We start from the raw sequence: 16,893 nt of genomic DNA, 5'->3' as shown, positions 1-16,893 counted from the left end.
GCACTTCTCTGATTTCCAGAACTTTATTCCCCAGCATACGTTTATGTACCGCTTTAGACTTAAAAAGTGGTTTACAGTGAGTACGCCAACATATCACACTAAACATTTTCAGCACTGTTTTAGCTCCAAGGTCAAGTCAGATTTGAAGTCTGAACAAGTTCCCGCTGACACTGAATTTTCTAACCAACCAAAATGGATATAATAAATAAAAGAAACTTAACTTTATGGTATCTCTGTCATTCCTTTTCTTATTCAAAATGTGGCACTAACCATACTAGGAGCAGAGGTATTTTTTGGATACCCAGCTCACAGTAGACTTGATAAATACTTGTTGAATGAATAACCAATGATTCTCTTGTGAGGCTCTAAAAATCACACTGAGAATGGCTGAAAATTACCTCCGAAGTGATCTTAGAAGCTGACAACACACAGAAGAAATCGACTCTTCACGAAAAGCTTTACCAAGGGTCTTTAGCAAAGAGTGAGGGTGACCCCTCTCCATTCTTATTTCCAGTATGAAAACACATACTAGCAGTGTAGTGCTAAGTACCGTACTTACCCAATAGCACAAACAAATCTTGAGAGAATTTTTATAACTGATGCTCATGACTTTGTACTTTCTTGCTCTGATATACTCATAAAGACAGCTGAAGACACAGTTCAAGAAACCCAAAAACATAAGCAAAGAACTTTATATAAATAGTCATGGATATTAGCTAAAATACTGGGAAGTATTACTTATGCTAGTCCAATAACACTGTTTGTGTTTCTTACTTACCCCATTAAGGTCTGTTTCAGATATTTTGCCAAATATTTCCATGCAGTTATATTCTTAGTGCAGCCAGCAAAATCTAAGATTGCAAATAATACCTCCAGCCCCAGTTTATGGTGTTCTTCTTTATCTGCAATAATCAAACCAGTCCAAGTTTACGTACTTTGTGAAATACACAAAGCGAAAAAATATATTTACAGCTGATTAAAACATTACTGAGTCATATGCCCTCTGGTTTGGGTTAATAGTTTAAAACACCTCACTATGCTGACACTCTACTGTAATGAATTTGAGCATTTCAATAATTTAGTCCATGCTAACGAGGTCAGCGTGGGAGTCTGATCCCTACATGGGTTATAGGCCTCAATTTATATGCCACTGAGAATGTTATTTAAAGCAGTTGCGCTATTTGGCCATGTTATGTATGTTCTCTTCTATTAGGAGAGGGAGGCAGCCATTCCAATACCAACTGAGCTTACTGAGATGATTTTCTTCAACAAAGGAATATATTCTTTTCTAAGCTGACCTGAAGCCTAGTAGGGATTAAAACGAGGTGAATTATATAAATTGAAGCCTTTTCTCTTTTGCTGACCACTGCCTATGTTCTACAGCAGGGATGAGCAAACTTTTTCTGTAAAGGGTCAGAGAGTAAATATTTTAGACTTTGTGGTCCACACAGTCAGTCACAAGTTCTCAGCTCTGCCACTGCAGTGAGAATGCAGCCACGGACCGTACGTCACGAGTGAGCATGGCTGTCTTCCAGCAGATCCTTATTTGGGGGTGGACGTGACCCACTGGTTATAGTCTGCCTGCCCCGCTTGTCTGAATAAAGAGATATAAAACAAAAATTATTTACCTGAATTTCTAAGTATTCTATGGAATTCTAACATCAGTTTATGAGATGGTACAATCTGGTACAAAATCTGGAAGATAGAATAATTTTGCCATTTTTACACACTCAGGGCATTTCCAAATTCCAGCGTGCTTTCAAAGGAAGCTCTTGTCTAATGTGCTTTCAGTAAATAAACCAGGGATTTAGAAGATAATCTGCTCCTGTCCACCTTCAGTTAGGGTACAGAAAGCAGTTCCTATAAAGCTTAAAACAAAAAAAAAAGATCATCAGTAGAACTGGGGAAATAGATGGGGACCTCATACACTTCTGGAGTCCTGGTGGCACAGTGGCTGAAGTGCTCAGCTGCTAATCGAAAGGTCGGAGGTTCAAACCCATCGGCCACTCTGAGACAGAAAGATGTGGCAGTCTGCTTCCGTGAAGACTTCCAGGCTTGGAAACCCCTTAGGGCAGTTCTACCCTGTCCTGCAGGGTCGCTAAGAGTTGGAACCTGTTCAACAGCATTTTCCATTCCACCAGGAGTGTATGAAGAAAACAGAACCAAATCCACTGCCGTCGAGTCAACTCCAACTCATGGCAACCCCGTGTGTTACAGAGCAGAGCTGAGCCACAGGGTTTTATCGACTGCAATCTTTACGGAACCAGACTGCCAGCACTTTCTTCCACGGCACTGCTTGGTGGGTTCAAACACCCAATCTATAAGTTAGTAATTGAAGCAAAGAGTTTGTGCCACCTAGGAGTAATGTGAGTTCTAATTTCTCCACATCCTTGCCAACACTTATTACTGTCTGTCTTTTTGAGTCTAGCCATCCTAGAGGGTGTAAAGTGGTATCTCATTGTGGTTTGATTTGCACTTCAAGTATCTTTTAATGTGCATACTGCCAATCTGCATACCTTTCTTAGAAAAACATCTATTCAGGCCTTTTGCCATTTTTTAAACTTATTTTTTGTTATTGAGTTGTAAGAGTCGTGTATATATTCTAGATGTAAGTCCCTTATCAAACATGTGATTTGCAAATATTTTCTCCCATTTTGTGGGATGCCTTTTCACTTTCCATAATGGCTTCATTTGAAACACAAAAGTTTTTATTTTTGATGAAGTCCAGTTGTGTGGGACAAAGAACTCAATTTGGCCTTTTGTCTCTGGTTCCCGAAAATAACCTTTGGAATCTGCCAGAAATCAAGGTGCCTTTGTTTTCTAAAATAGCCAGGCAATACTTCAACAGGTATAAATGTAACAGGAACCCCAAAGACCACACCTGGGAAATAACTTCAGGAAAGGAGGGGGGGCATGATGCAACAAATCAAGCATATTCATTTATTTGATCAATCACGCAATGAGGCCCCAGTGACTATTATTAAGGACTATGGACCTTGGAGCTTCCTTTGAGCTTCCGGATTGATGATGAATGTGGGAAGACCTGCACACTTCAGTGAACATGGGGCTCCGTGTAGAAAACTTCCCCCAGACCTCGCCTGTGCATCTTCTTCTGTGGCTCTGCTGAGAAAGTTATAGTGAGTATCGCCCTTGCTGTAAGTTCTGTGAGTCATTCTATCAAATTATTGAACCCACTGGGGGCAGTGAGGGCCAGCAGGGCCTGGTATCTGCCTATCTGGCAGTTGACTAGAATGGCAGGACTGAGTCTTTCTAAGCTGCAAAGACCCAGCGTTGGGTGGCTGGTAGGCAGAAGAGGCTGAGCAGGTGTTGTTTTATAAAGACCTACCTCCGGGTGGTTCGGGTCAAACAGACAGAAAACGTCACATGAGTGGCTGGTGTCAGAGATGAAGAAGTGGGAAACGGGGACGTGAGTTACCTTCCCAGTGTGGGATTTGGCCTTACATCTAATATTAACCTACCAGTTTAGCTGTTTTTTTCTTTTGTTGTTCATTCTTTTGCTGTCGTATTTAAGAATCCTTTGCCAAATCCAAGGTCATGAAGATTTACCCCTGTGTTTTCTTCCAAGAGTTTAATCGTTTTAGCTGTTTCCTATAACATTTTAAAATCTTTTAAAAACATTATTAATGATCGGCAACCCGAGTGAAGGTATCATCTTGCTTTTGTTAACTCTCCTTAATATTTCATTGTACAAACAGGTCAAAAGGTTATTTTGAAGAGCAGAATTAAAACAGCAACTTTAAAAGTATGTTTAATAAAACAAAGCCTGTTGGACAACTCTTAAACATATCGTTTCTACCTGGAAGGTTTGACAAATGTGAAAGTATACTTTAAAGCTAACTGGTCTTTTAAAAGAAGCCTGATAGATGAGGATTTTTCTCAGTGTCATTTTTGTAATTTATTCAGTTCTACAGTTTTAAAAGAAGAGACACTGCTCTTGGTTTCCTCAGCAATTCAGCATCAATGTCTACTTCCAGTGCTTTTACTCTAAATGCTCCACGCATTGCTCTCTGCCCAAGGAAAATACACCTGGCAAAGATGGGCAAAGCGTATCATGTATTTCCAGTTCTACAGGGGAGGGACAAAAATATGGTATGAGACAAAATAATGACCGAAAACTTCCCAAATTTGCTGGAAAAAACGCCAATTTAAAAATCCAAAAAAAGCTCAGCAAACCTCAACCATGATAAATAAAAGGAAAACCTAGGCTTCATCTGAGTCTGAAATTCAAAGACAAATAGAGGAATTCTGAAAATAGCCACAGGAGCCAAGCACAATACATAGGGGGGAGTTAAGATAAAATGATGGCTTATTTCTCATCGAAATAACAGAAAGACACTGTAACAGCATCATAAAATACTTATAGAAATAAAAGTCGACCAGAATTCTACACCCAGCAAAACTATCTTTCAAAAACTGAAGATAAAATAAAGACTCAGAAAATCGTGGCCAGAAGCCCGCAGTACAAGAAACGTTCTGCAGACTGAAAGACAGTGACATCATATGGCAACTCCCATTCTGGAGGAAGAAATGAAGATCACCAAAATGATAAATATGCAAGTAAAAACAAATGATATATATATATATATATTCTTTCAATAATTTATTTAAAAGACATGTGGCTTTTTAAATTAAAAAAAAAAAAAAACACTATTACAGTATGGGGTTTCTGATATACATAAAAAACCTAACCGTAAAATAAAGGACAGGGTGGTAAATAAAACTATACCGAGGAAAGGATGCTGTATGTTTTATGTAATGCAGCACAGTCCTAACGCTCAAGTAGACTGATAAATGGGAAAATGTGTCTTATAATTATTCAAGCAAACACTACAAAATATAAAAAATCTAGAATAGTCAAATACACGGGGACAGAAAGCAGACTAGTGGCTACCAAGGCCCGGGAGGACAGGGAGAAGCGGAAGTTGTTGCTTCATGGGCAGAGTCGCTGTCTGGGAGGTGGAAAATTTTGGAAACAAATAGTGGTCATGTTTGCACAACCATGAGTGTGATTAGTACCAATGGACTGCACATTTGAAAACGGCAAAAATGGTGAATTTTATGTTGTGTGTGTTTTACCACAATAAAAATAGTTAAAGCACGTATACTTCCAAGAAAACCACTACAAAATATTTCAGAGAAAAATTAAAGGCCTAAATAAATGGAGATATAGACCATGTTACCACTTTGAAAAACTCAGTATTAAGATATTAATTCTCTCCAAACTGATCTATAGGCTCAAAACCCCAGCGGGATTTTTTTTTTTTTTTTTTGTAGTAATAGACAAACTGATTTTAAAATATATATAGAAACTCAAAGGACCTAGAAAATCCAAAAATAGTTTTGAAAAGGGAAGACAAATTTAAATTTGTATGACTTTCAGCACATGATTCCAAGACTTGCTATAAAGCTACAGTAATCAAGACAGGAGCTATGGGTATAATGATGGAAATATACTTAAGCACAACAGTCCATATATGAGGTCAACTGATTTTCAACAAAGTTACCAATGTAATTCAATGGGGAAAGGATAGCCTTCAGTAAATGGTGCTGGAACAACCATATGGAAAAAATGAACTTTGACCCTCAGCTCCCTCCAGAGAAAAATTAACTGAAAATCTTAAACCTAAATATAAAAGTTCAACACTCTTAGAAAAAAAACATAGACAAGGCTCTCCACTCTCTTGCAGTAGGCAAGGATCTTTTAAACAAAAAACCACTAACCCCAAAAGAATAAAAATCCATAAACCAGATTTCATCATAATTAAAAAATTCTGTATTTTATAAGGCATTGTTAAGAAAACAAAAAAACAAGCCACAGACTGGGAGAAAATATTCAAAATTCATATACCTGAAAATAAAAAGTATACCCTATTATATTAAAAACAAATAAACAAAACCAACTCTTCCTTATCAATAAGACAAATAACTCCCCCTAAAATAGACAAAATACTTGAATAGACACTTCACAAAAGAAGATGGGCTAACAGCACATCAAAAGATACTCAACATTATTTGTTATTGAGGAAATGAAAATTGAAACCACAGTGAGATACCCCTACATAAAAAAATGGGTATAATTCAAAAGACTGATAATACCAAGTGTTGGTGAGGATGTGGAAAAACTGAACTTTCATACATTGCTGCTCGAAGTGTCCATGGCACAGTTACTTCAGAAAACAACTGAGCAGCTTCTTAAAGAGTTAAACATATACTTTAGCCAGCAATTCCACTCCTAGGTAGCTACCCAAAAGAGATGAAACTATACGTGCACAGAGCCTTGTACTTGAATGTTCATGGCAGCATACTCATAATGGCCAAAAAGTAAAAATAACCCAAATGTCCATCAAGAACTGAATGTATAAAACAGGACTAGTACTCAAAATAATAAGGAACAAATCAGTGATACATGCAATAACATGGATGAATCTCAAAAACAGCATGCTGAGCTAGAGAAGCCAGACCCACGAGTACACATGGTTAGATCCCATTTGTAGGAAATTCTAGAGAAGATAATTTTAATCTACACTGACAGCAGATCAGTGATTGCCTGTGATTGGGAGTGTTTAGGGTAGGCTGGCTGTAAAGGGAAATATGGGGACTAATTGGGGTGATGGAAATGTCCTATATGCAGATTATCACGGTGGTGACATGAATATAAATATTTCTCAAAGTGCTCCAATTATAAACTTCAAATAAGTACATTTTACTGTATGTAAATTGTATCTCAATAAAGTTGATTTTCAAAAGATACCAATACAGTGCTTTCCAAGCAAGGTGGCAAGCGCTTGCTGAAACACTGATCCTTTTTCTTCAGGCTCATGCAGAGGGCAAGGAAAATCTGCCTGGATCCTTCAGCTGGGAGCAGTGTGCTCTTGCTCACCTCAGTGTAATTTTCTACAGGTGCTATAATATGCAAGTTGAAAAGCACTGACCTAAGGACATTTTAAAGTAGACCCCTCCCCCAGCCCTGTTCAAACATTGAAATAAAAAATTCTATACCTTAAGCACACTTATCAGTTTCTCTTTTGGTGCCTTCTCTCTCTTTAGAAAGTTGTATAAGTAGACATGGGCATTCGGGTTTGATGGGAACTTTTCATCATACGCATAATTGGTGAGGACCTCTCGGGCACCATCTTGATCCCCATAGAATTCCAGCATCTACATAAAAATAAGTCGTAACAGCCTAGCTAGATTCTGTCAGATAGCTACGTGAAAGATAATAAACAAATTTACTGGTGGAGACTAAAGATCACGAAACTGACCAACAGTAACGCCAGTTTTTGCTTTCACCAGCATATATTACAAGCTTTATGGAACAGAGAAAATCACTTCTAATAAGGCTTACATGGTTTCCCATTTTGTCCTTATGATATTTTGCCATTGAAAAATGCAGCACCTTCAATCTAAGAACTGCTCCTGTAATAAGGGATAAAGTCCTCAAAGCAGGGCACCCTAACAACTGGAAAAAGATCACGTGATGCAACCAACCTCAGTGCCCTGCATAACTTCAGCCACAAAAGGAGCACATGGATCCTAACTTCTCTCACTTCGTCCCCGTCCTTACACAGAATTCCCAGATTCACCGGCATATAGTTTCAGAAAGTATCTTCTCACAGCACAATTACCACTTCGGCACTCATCAAACTTTTATCAAGCACATTATTTTCCAGGCTTATTTCTAGTGCCCAGTGTCAAGGCACTCTATCCTTCCACAAGGACTCGGGGATGTAAGGATACCATTATGAACAACACTGTGGCCTAGTTTCAGATTTTTCTACTTTCCTTTTATAAACCTCATCAAATCATTAAAAAAAAAAAAAAAAACCATTCTGCTAGTCTTTTAAGCTTAACAACAGTAAAGAACTAAAATTTACAACTATACTTCTATTAATTTATTAGCATTTAGTCAAAGCAGGTTATCTAGGGGTGAAAATGAACACAAAGTAACATTAACGGCATTGTTTTTTTTTTTTTTGGTAAAATAAATTATTCAGATGACTCAAAAAGAGAGACCATATTCTTTTTACTACAATTCTCTCCATTAGTTCTCTTCTGAAAAAAAAGATCAGGCACAGGCTTACCAAAAACATGAAGTTAATAACACTTTATGCAAAGTCTACTTACCTCTACATAACTCTTCACGAAAGGGTCCCAAACTCCAGGAATCTGAATCAATGCAGACAGATTTACAGATGTCTTCCAGCTGTGGCTGCGCATATTCTGCGTTGCTGTGCCGTAAGCATAATCTTCCTCATCTGCCCATGATAAGATTTGAAAAAGTCATTCAGTGTTGAGGACTTCTGCTCAATTAGTAACCAGAAAACTATCCATGAAGGAAAGCTCAGCCCTGCAGCTTCACTGCTGAATTGTAACAAACATCTAAAGGAAAATAATACTATTTAAGAAAACACACAAAATGGGAGAAAAAATTTGCAAATCACATATCTGATATAACTGCTAAGTGACTTGTATCTAGAATATATAAAGAGCTCTTACAAGTCAACAATAAAAAGACAAATAACCCAATTAAAATACGAGCAAAGGATCTGAACACACATTTCTCCAAGGAAAATACACAAATGGCCCCATAAACACATGAGGAGATGGGCAACATTATTAGACATTAAACCTGTTGCCGTCCAGTCGATTATGACTCATGGTGACCCTACAGGACAGAGTAGAACTGCTCCGTAGGGTTTCCAAGGACTGGCTGGTGGATTCAAACTGCCAACCTTTCGATTCACAGCCGAGCTCTTAACCACGGCATCATCACTAGTCATTAGGGAAACGCAAATTCAAAACCACAATGAAATAGCACTTCACACTGACTAAGATGGCTATAATACAAAGGACAGACAATAACAAGTGCTGGGAAAGATGTAGAGAAATTGGGACCCTCACATATGCTGGCGGCAACGTAAAATGCTGCAGCCACTTCGGAAAACAATTTGGAAGTTCCTCAAAAGATTAAACAGAGTAAAATTAAACAGGACCCACACCTCACACCATGCACAAAAACTAATTCCAAATGGATCAAAAATCTAAATGTACAACCTATAAAAATCACATAAGAAAAAACAGAATCAACCCTAGAGGCCCTAATACACGAAATTAACAGGATACAAACCATAATGAACAACGTATAAACTCCACAAGATGAGCTAGATAACCGTGATCTTCTAAAAATTAAACACTTATGCTCATCAAGACTTCACTAAGAGAGTAAAAAAAGAACCTACAGGCTGGGAAAAAATTTCTGGCTATTACAAATCCTACAAAGGTCTAATCTCTAAAATCTACAGGAAAATCCAGCACCTCTACAACAAAAACACAAATAATCCAATTAAAAAATGGGCAAAGGAAACGAACAGACACTTCAGTAAAGACATTCAAGCAGCGAAAAGGCACATGAGGAAATGCTCACAATCACTAGCCATTAGAGGAATCAAAATCAAAATCATGATGAGATACCATCTCACCCCAGCATTCCTGTAGTTGTTAGGTGCCCTCAAGTCGGTTCCGACTCATAGCGAACCTATGCACAACACTGCGAAACACTGCCCGGTCCTGCACCATCCTTATAAATGTTGTTATGCTTGAGCTCATTGTTGCAGCCACTGTGTAAATCCACCTCGTTGAGGGTCTTCCTCTTTTCCGCTGACCCTGTACTCTACCAAGCATGATGTCCTTCTCCAGAGACTGATCCCTCCTGACATGTCCAAGGTATGTAAGACGAAGTCTCGCCATCCTTGCCTCTAAGGAGCATTCCAGCCGCACTTCTTCTAAGACAGATTTGTTCTTTCTTTTGGCAGTCCATGGTATATTCAATATTCTTCACCAACACCACAATTCAAAGGCGTCAACTCTTCTTCACTCTTCCTTATTCACTGTCCAGCTTTCACATGCATATGATGTGATTGAAAATACCATGGCCTGGGTCAGGCACACCTTAGTCTTCAGGGTGACATCTTTGCTCTTCAACACTTTGAAGAGGTGCTTTACAGCAGATTTACCCAATGCAACGCGTCTTTTGATTTCTTGACTGCTACTTCCATGGCTGTTAATTGTGGATGCAAGTAAAATGAAATCCTTGACAACTTCAATCGTTTCTCCGTTTATCATGACGTTGCTCATTGGTCCAGTTGTGAGGATTTTTGTTTTCTTTATGTTGAGGTGTAAACCATACTGAAGGCTGTGGTCTTTGATCTTCATTAGTAAGTGCTTCAAGTCCTCTTCACTTTCAGCAAGCAAGGTTGTGTCATCTGCATAACGCAGGTTGTTAATGACTCTTCCTCCATTCCTGATGTCCCCTTCTTCTTCATATAGTCCAGTTTCTCATATTATCTGTTCAGCATACAGATTAAGTAGGTATGGTGGAAGAATACAACCCTGACGCACACCTTTCCTGACTTTAAACCAATCAGTATCCCCTTGTTCTGTCCGAACAACTGTCTCTTGATCTATGTAAAGGTTCCTCATGAGCACAATTAAGTGTTCTGGAATTCCCATTCTTCTCAGTGTTATCCATAGTTTTGTTATGATCCACACAGTCGAATGCTTCTGCATAATCAATAAAACACAGGTAAACATCCTTCTGGTATTCTCTGCTTTCAGCCAGGATCCATCTGACATCAGCAATGATATCCCTGGTTCCACGTTCTCTTCTGAAACCCGCCTGAATTTCTGGCAGTTCCCTGTCAATATACTGCTGCAGTCATTTTTGAAAGATTTTCAGCAAAATTTTGCTTGCGTATGATATTAATGATATTGTTCTATAATTTCCACATTTGGCTGGATCACCTTTCTTCAGAATAGGCATAAATGCGGATCTCTTCCAATCAGTTGGCCAGGAAGCTGTCTTCCATATTTCTTGGCAGAGACGAGTGAGCACCTCCAGCGCTGCATCTGTTTCTTAAAACATCTCAATTGATATTCCATCAATTCCTAGAGCCTTGTTTTTCGCCAATACCTTCAGAGCAGCTTGGACTTTTTCCTTCAGTACCATCGGTTCCTGGTCATATGCCACCTCTCGAAATGGTTGAACATCAACTAATTCTTTTTGGTATAATGACTCTGTGTATTCCTTCCATCTTCTTTTGATGCTTCCTGTGTTGCTTAATATTTTCCCCATGGAATCCTTCACTATTGCAACTCGAGGCTTGAATTTTTTCTTCAGGTCTTTCAGATTGAGAAACACCGAGTGCGTTCTTCCCTTTTGGTTTTCCATCTCCAGCTCTTTGCACATGTCAAAATACTTTACTTTGTCTTCTCGAGAGGCCCTTTCAAATCTTCTGTTTAGTTCTTTTGCTTCATGAATTCTTCCTTTTGCTTTAGCTGCTCGACGCTCAAGAGCAAGTTTCAGAGTCTCCTCTGACATCCATCTTGGTCTTTTCTTTCTTTCCTGTCTTTTCAGTGACCTCTTGCTTTCTTCATGGATGATGTCCTTGATGTCATTCCACAACTCGTCTGGTCTTCAGTCACCAGCGTTCAATACGTCAAATCTATTCTTCAGATGGTCTCTAAATTGAGGTGGGATATACTCAAGGTCATATTTTGGCTCTCATGGACTTGCTCTGATTTTCTTCAGTTTCTGCTTGAACTTGCATATGAGCAATTGATGGTCTGTTCCACAGTCGGCCCCTGGCTTTGTTCTGACTGATGACATTGAGCTTTTCCATCATCTCTTTCCACAGATGTAGTCAATTTGATTTCTGTGTGTTCCATCCGGCGAGGTCCATGCGTGTAGTCACTGCTTATGTTGGTGAAAGAAGGTATTTGCAATGAAGGAGTCGTTGGTCTTGCAAAATTCTATCATTCGATCTCCAGCACTGCTTCTATCACCAAGGCCGGATTTCCCAACTACTGATCCTTCTTTGTTTCCAAATTTCGCCTTCCAATCGCCAGTAATTATCCATGCATCTTGATTGCATGTTCGATTAATTTCAGACTGCGGCAGCTGATAAAAATCTTCTATTTCTTCATCTTTGGCCCTAGTGGTTGGTGTGTAAATTTGAATAACAGTCGTATTAACTGGTCTTCCTTGTAGGCGTATGGATATTATTCTATCACTGACAGCACTGTACTTCAGGACAGATCTTGCAAGGTTCTTTTTGACGATGAATGTAACACCATTTCTCTTGGAGTTGTCATTTCCAGCATAGTAGACTATATGATTGTCTGATTCAAAATGGCCAATACCAGTCCATTTCAGCTCACTAACGCCTAGGATATCAATGTTTATGTGTTCCACTTCATTTTTGACGATTTCCAATTTTCCTAGATTCATACTTCGTACATTCCAGGTTCCGATTATTAATGGATGTTTGCAGCTGTTTCTTCTCATTTTGAGTCATGCCACATCAGCAAATGAAGGTCCCGAAAGCTTTACTCCATCCACGTCATTAAGGTCAACTCTACTTTGAGGAGGCAGCTCTTCCCCAGTCATCCTTTGAGTGCCTTCCAACCTGGGGGGTTCTTCTTCCAGCACTATATCAGACAATGTTCCGCTGCTATTCATAAGGTTTTCACTGGCTAATGCTTTTAAGAAGTAGACTGCCGGGTCCTTCTTCCTAGTCTGTCTTAGTCTGGAAGCTCAGCTGAAACCTGTCCTCCATGGGTGACCCTGATGGTATCTGAATATTGGTGGCATAGCTTCCAGCATCACAGCAACACACAAGCTCCCACAGTATGACAAACTGACAGACACGTGGGGGCCAGCATTACTAGCACCAATCAAAAACACAGAAAGTAACAAATGTTGGAGAGACTGTGGGGAAATTGGAACTCTTACGCACTGCTGGTGGGAATGCAAAATGGTACAACCATTTTCAAAAAACGATATGGCGCTTCCTTAGAAAACTAGAAAAATAAATACCGTACATTCCAGCAATCCCACTCCTAGGAATATATCCTAGAGAAATAAGAGTTGTCACACAAATAGATATGTGCACAGCCATGTTCACTGCAGCACTGTCCACAATAGCAAAAAGATGAAAACAACCTAGACGCTCATCAACAGAAGAATGGATAAACAAACTATGTGTCCTGGACGGAACTCTATCCTCCCAAAAGCGTGTGTATCAACTTGCTTAGGCCATGATTGCCAGTATTGTGTGGTTGTCTTCCATTTTGTGACTGTAATTTTATGTTGAAAGGATTAAGGTAGGATTCTAACACCACCCTACTCAGGTCACATCCCTGATCCAAGGTAAAAGGGGTTTCCCTGGGGTATGGCCTGTATCACCTTTTCTCTCTCAAGAGATAAAGGGAAGCAAACAGAGAGTTGTGAGCCTCACACCACCAAGAAAGCAGCACGAGTGCCATAACTGGATATCCATCTGCAAAAAAATGAAACAAGACCCATACCTCACTCCATGCACAAAAACGAACTCAAAATGGATCAAAGACCTATATATAAAATCTAAAACGATAAAGATCATGGAAGAAAAAATAAGGACAACGTTAGGAGCCCTAATACATGGCATAAACAGTATAGAAAACAATATAAAGAACATAGAATAAAAACTAGGTAACTGGGAGCTCCTAAAAATCGAACACTTATGCTCATCCAAAGACTTCACCAAAAGAGTAAAAAGACTACCCACAGACTGGAAAAAAGTTTTTAGCTATGACATTTCTCATCAGCGCCTGATCTCTAAAATCTACATGATACTGCAAAAACTCAACCGCAAAAAGACAAATAACCCAATTAAAAAAAGGGCAAAAGACATGAACACACACTTCACTAAAGAAGACATTCAGGCAGCTAACAGATATATGAAGAAATGTTCACAGTCATTAGCCATTAGAGAAATGCAGATCAAAACTACAATGAGATTTCATCTCACTCCAGCAAGGCTGGCATTAATCCAAAAAACACAAACTAATAAATGTTGGAAGGGCTGTGGAGAGATTGGAACACTTCCATACTGCGGTGGGAATGTCAAATGGTACAACCACTTTGGAAATCGATCTGGCGCTTTCTTCAAAAGCTAGAAATAGAACTACCATACGATCCAGCAATCCCACTCCTTGGAATATATCCTAGAGAAATAAAAGCCTTTACACGAAGAGATTTATGCACACCCATGTTTATTGCAGCACTGTTTACAGTAGCCAAAACATGGAAGCAACGAAGGTGCTCATCAATGGATGAATGCATAAATAAATTATGGTATATTCACACAATGGAATACTACGCATCAATAAAGAACAGTGAGGAATCGGTGAAACATTTCATAACATGGAGGAACCTAGAAGGCATTAAGCTGCGTGAAATTAGTCAGCTGCAAAAGGACAAATATTGTATAAAACCACTATTATAAGAACTTGAGAAATAGTTTAAACTGAGAAGAAAACATTCTTTTGTGGTTATGGGGGGGGAGGGAGGAAAGGTGGGAGAGGGGTATTCACTAATTAGTAGGAAAGAACTACTTTAGGTGACGGGAAAGACAGCACACAATACAGGGGAGGTCAGCACAACTGGACTAAACCAAAGAAGTTTCCTGAATAAACTGAATGCTTCGAAGGCTTGCGTAGCAGGGGCAGGGGTCTGGGGACCACGGTTTCAGGGGACATCTAAGTCAACTGGCATAATAAAATCTATTAATAAAACATTCTGCATCCCACTTTGAAGAGTGGCATCTGGGGTCTTCAACCCTAGCAAGCAGCCGTCTGAGATGCATCAATTGGTCTCAACCCACCTGGATCAAATAAACCCTAGCAAGCAGCCATCTAAGATGCATCAATTGGTCTCAACCCACCTAGATCAAAGGAGAATGAAGAATACCAAGGACACAAGGTGATTACAAGCCCAAGAGACAGAAAGGGCCACATGAACCAGCAAATACATCATCCTGAGACCAGAAGACCTAGATGGTGCCCGGCTACAACCGATGACTGCCCGAACAGGGAACATAACAGAGAATCCCTGATGGAGCTGGAGAACAGTGGGATGCAGACCCCAAATTCTCACAAGACCAGACCTAATGGTCTGACTGAGACTGGAAGGACCCTGGTAGTCATGGCCCCCAGACCTTCTGCTGGCCCAGGACAGGAACCATTCTGGAAGCCAACTCTTCAGACGGAGATTGGACTGGACAATGGATTGGAGAGGGATGCTGGTGAGGAGTGAGCTTCTTGGATCAGGTGGACACTTGAGACTATGTTGGCGTCTCCTGCCTGGAGGGGAAATGAGAGGGTGGAGGGGGTTAGAACCTGGCGAAAAGGACACGAAAGGAGAGAGTGGAGGGAGAGAGCAGGCTATCTCATTAGGGGAAGAGTAATTGGGAGTGTGTAGCAAGGTGTATATGGGTTTTTGTGTGAGAGACTGACTTGATTTGTAAACTTTCACTTAAAGCACAATAAAAAGTATTTAAAAAAAAAAAGAAAGAAAGCAGCACCGGGAGCAGAGCATGTCCTTTGGACCTCAGGTTCCTGCACTGAAATACTCCCAGGCGAAGGGAAGAACAATGGCAAGGACCTTCCTCCAGAGCCGACAGAAAAAGCCTTCCCTTGGAGCTGGCGACTGAATTTGGACTTCTAGCCTACCGGACTGTGAGAGAATAAAATTTCCACCTGTGGTATTTCTGTTACAGCAGCACTAGGTGACTAAGATACTACGTTACATACACACAATGGAGTACTGTACAACGATAAAGAACAACGACAAATCTGCAAAGCATCTCACAACATGGATGAATCTGGAGGGCGTTACGCTGAGTGAAATAAGTCAATCACAAAAGGACAAATATTGTATGAGACTGAGACAGATAGGGTTAACTGTGCTGGTGAAACAAAAGAGCTGTTAAAAGGTTGCCATCTAAAAGCTGGGTCAACAAGAACCACATCCTGTCAACAAGAGATAAGGCTCAAACAACCAGTGAATTACTATCTCCTTCTTGGTGTCCCTTCCCCCTTTACAGGCTCCCACATGCGCAGAAGAAAGCGTGACCACTGTTTAACCTTCCTTGGCCCTTCAAAGATGGTGATGCAGTGCCAAAGATCAGGGCGCTTGTGCTATGTCCCATAATAAGTGATGCCAAGGGCTGCCGAGAGGACTCCATCTTGAATATTAGTGGGTTCCATCTTGGATTCCAGATGCGCAGGCAACCTAATTAACATGCACCGCCATTCTGAGAAGTGCCCGCCCCTTGAAAGAAGCCCACTAAATATTCACTATTGTCTCCACCAAACCCATATAAGCCCTAGCCCTGCTTCCCTTTTCAAGTCAGTCTTTTGGAGAGGCTTAGATCCCCGCTGATTCCTTTTTCTTGAGTCAAGCAAAATAAAACTTGCTGAAGATAAAGCTTGTCTTTCGTGTGTATTCTCACTCGGGAAAAGACAAGGACCCTTTGTGTCAGGTTGCCAGCTGGTAACAAGACCACTACTATAACTTACACACAAAAAGAAATAGTCTTTGATGGTTACGAGGGAGGGGAGGAGGACAAATGGAAAAACATTAAATAGATAATAGATAAGTGGTAACTTTGGTGAAGGGTAAGGCAGTACACAATACTGGGGAAGCCAGCAAAATTTGTCCAAGGCAAGGTCACGGAAGCTCCACAGACACATCCAAACTCCCTGAGGGGCCGAATTACTGGGCTAAGGGCTGTGGGGATCATGGTCTCAGAGAACATCTAGCTCAACTGGCATAACATAGTTTATAAAGAAAATGTTCTACATTCTACTCTGGTGAGTAACATCTGGTGTCTTAAAAGACTGTGATTGGCCATCTAGGATACTCCACTGGTCTCAACCCTTTGGGAGCAAGAAAGAGTGAAGAAAACTAAAGATACAATGGAAAGATTAGTCCAAAGGACTAATGGACCACATCTACCATGGCCTTCACCAGACTGAGCCCAGTACAACTAG

General features: G+C 40.1%; 1 protein-coding gene across 9 annotated transcripts in view; it reads right to left on the bottom strand.

Moving 5' to 3' along the window:
- Nucleotides 1–16,893, bottom strand: part of TAF1A (TATA-box binding protein associated factor, RNA polymerase I subunit A) — a 38,651-nt gene that overhangs the window by 6,546 nt on the left and 15,212 nt on the right. For 8 of the 9 annotated variants that reach the window (XR_002786021.2, XM_064276885.1, XM_003410950.4 and 5 more), the window contains 4 exons: nt 8,146–8,276; nt 7,021–7,179; nt 1,629–1,695; nt 779–902 (listed from right to left, as the gene is read on the bottom strand). Coding sequence is in view for 8 of the 9 variants with exons in the window: in XM_064276885.1 (XP_064132955.1) it covers nt 779–902; nt 1,629–1,695; nt 7,021–7,179; nt 8,146–8,276 (481 nt within the window). In the remaining variant the exon portion in view is untranslated. The remainder of the gene's footprint in view (nt 1–778; nt 903–1,628; nt 1,696–7,020; nt 7,180–8,145; nt 8,277–16,893) is intronic. The other variant, XM_010591089.3, reaches the window with a different exon arrangement.

Source organism: Loxodonta africana, chromosome 25 (assembly GCF_030014295.1).
Source record: "Loxodonta africana isolate mLoxAfr1 chromosome 25, mLoxAfr1.hap2, whole genome shotgun sequence".
In the NCBI taxonomy this organism is placed as follows: Eukaryota; Metazoa; Chordata; class Mammalia; order Proboscidea; family Elephantidae; genus Loxodonta; species Loxodonta africana.
The sequence above is the reverse complement of the archived record's forward strand: the minus strand, read 5'-3'. Positions and strand labels throughout refer to the sequence as shown.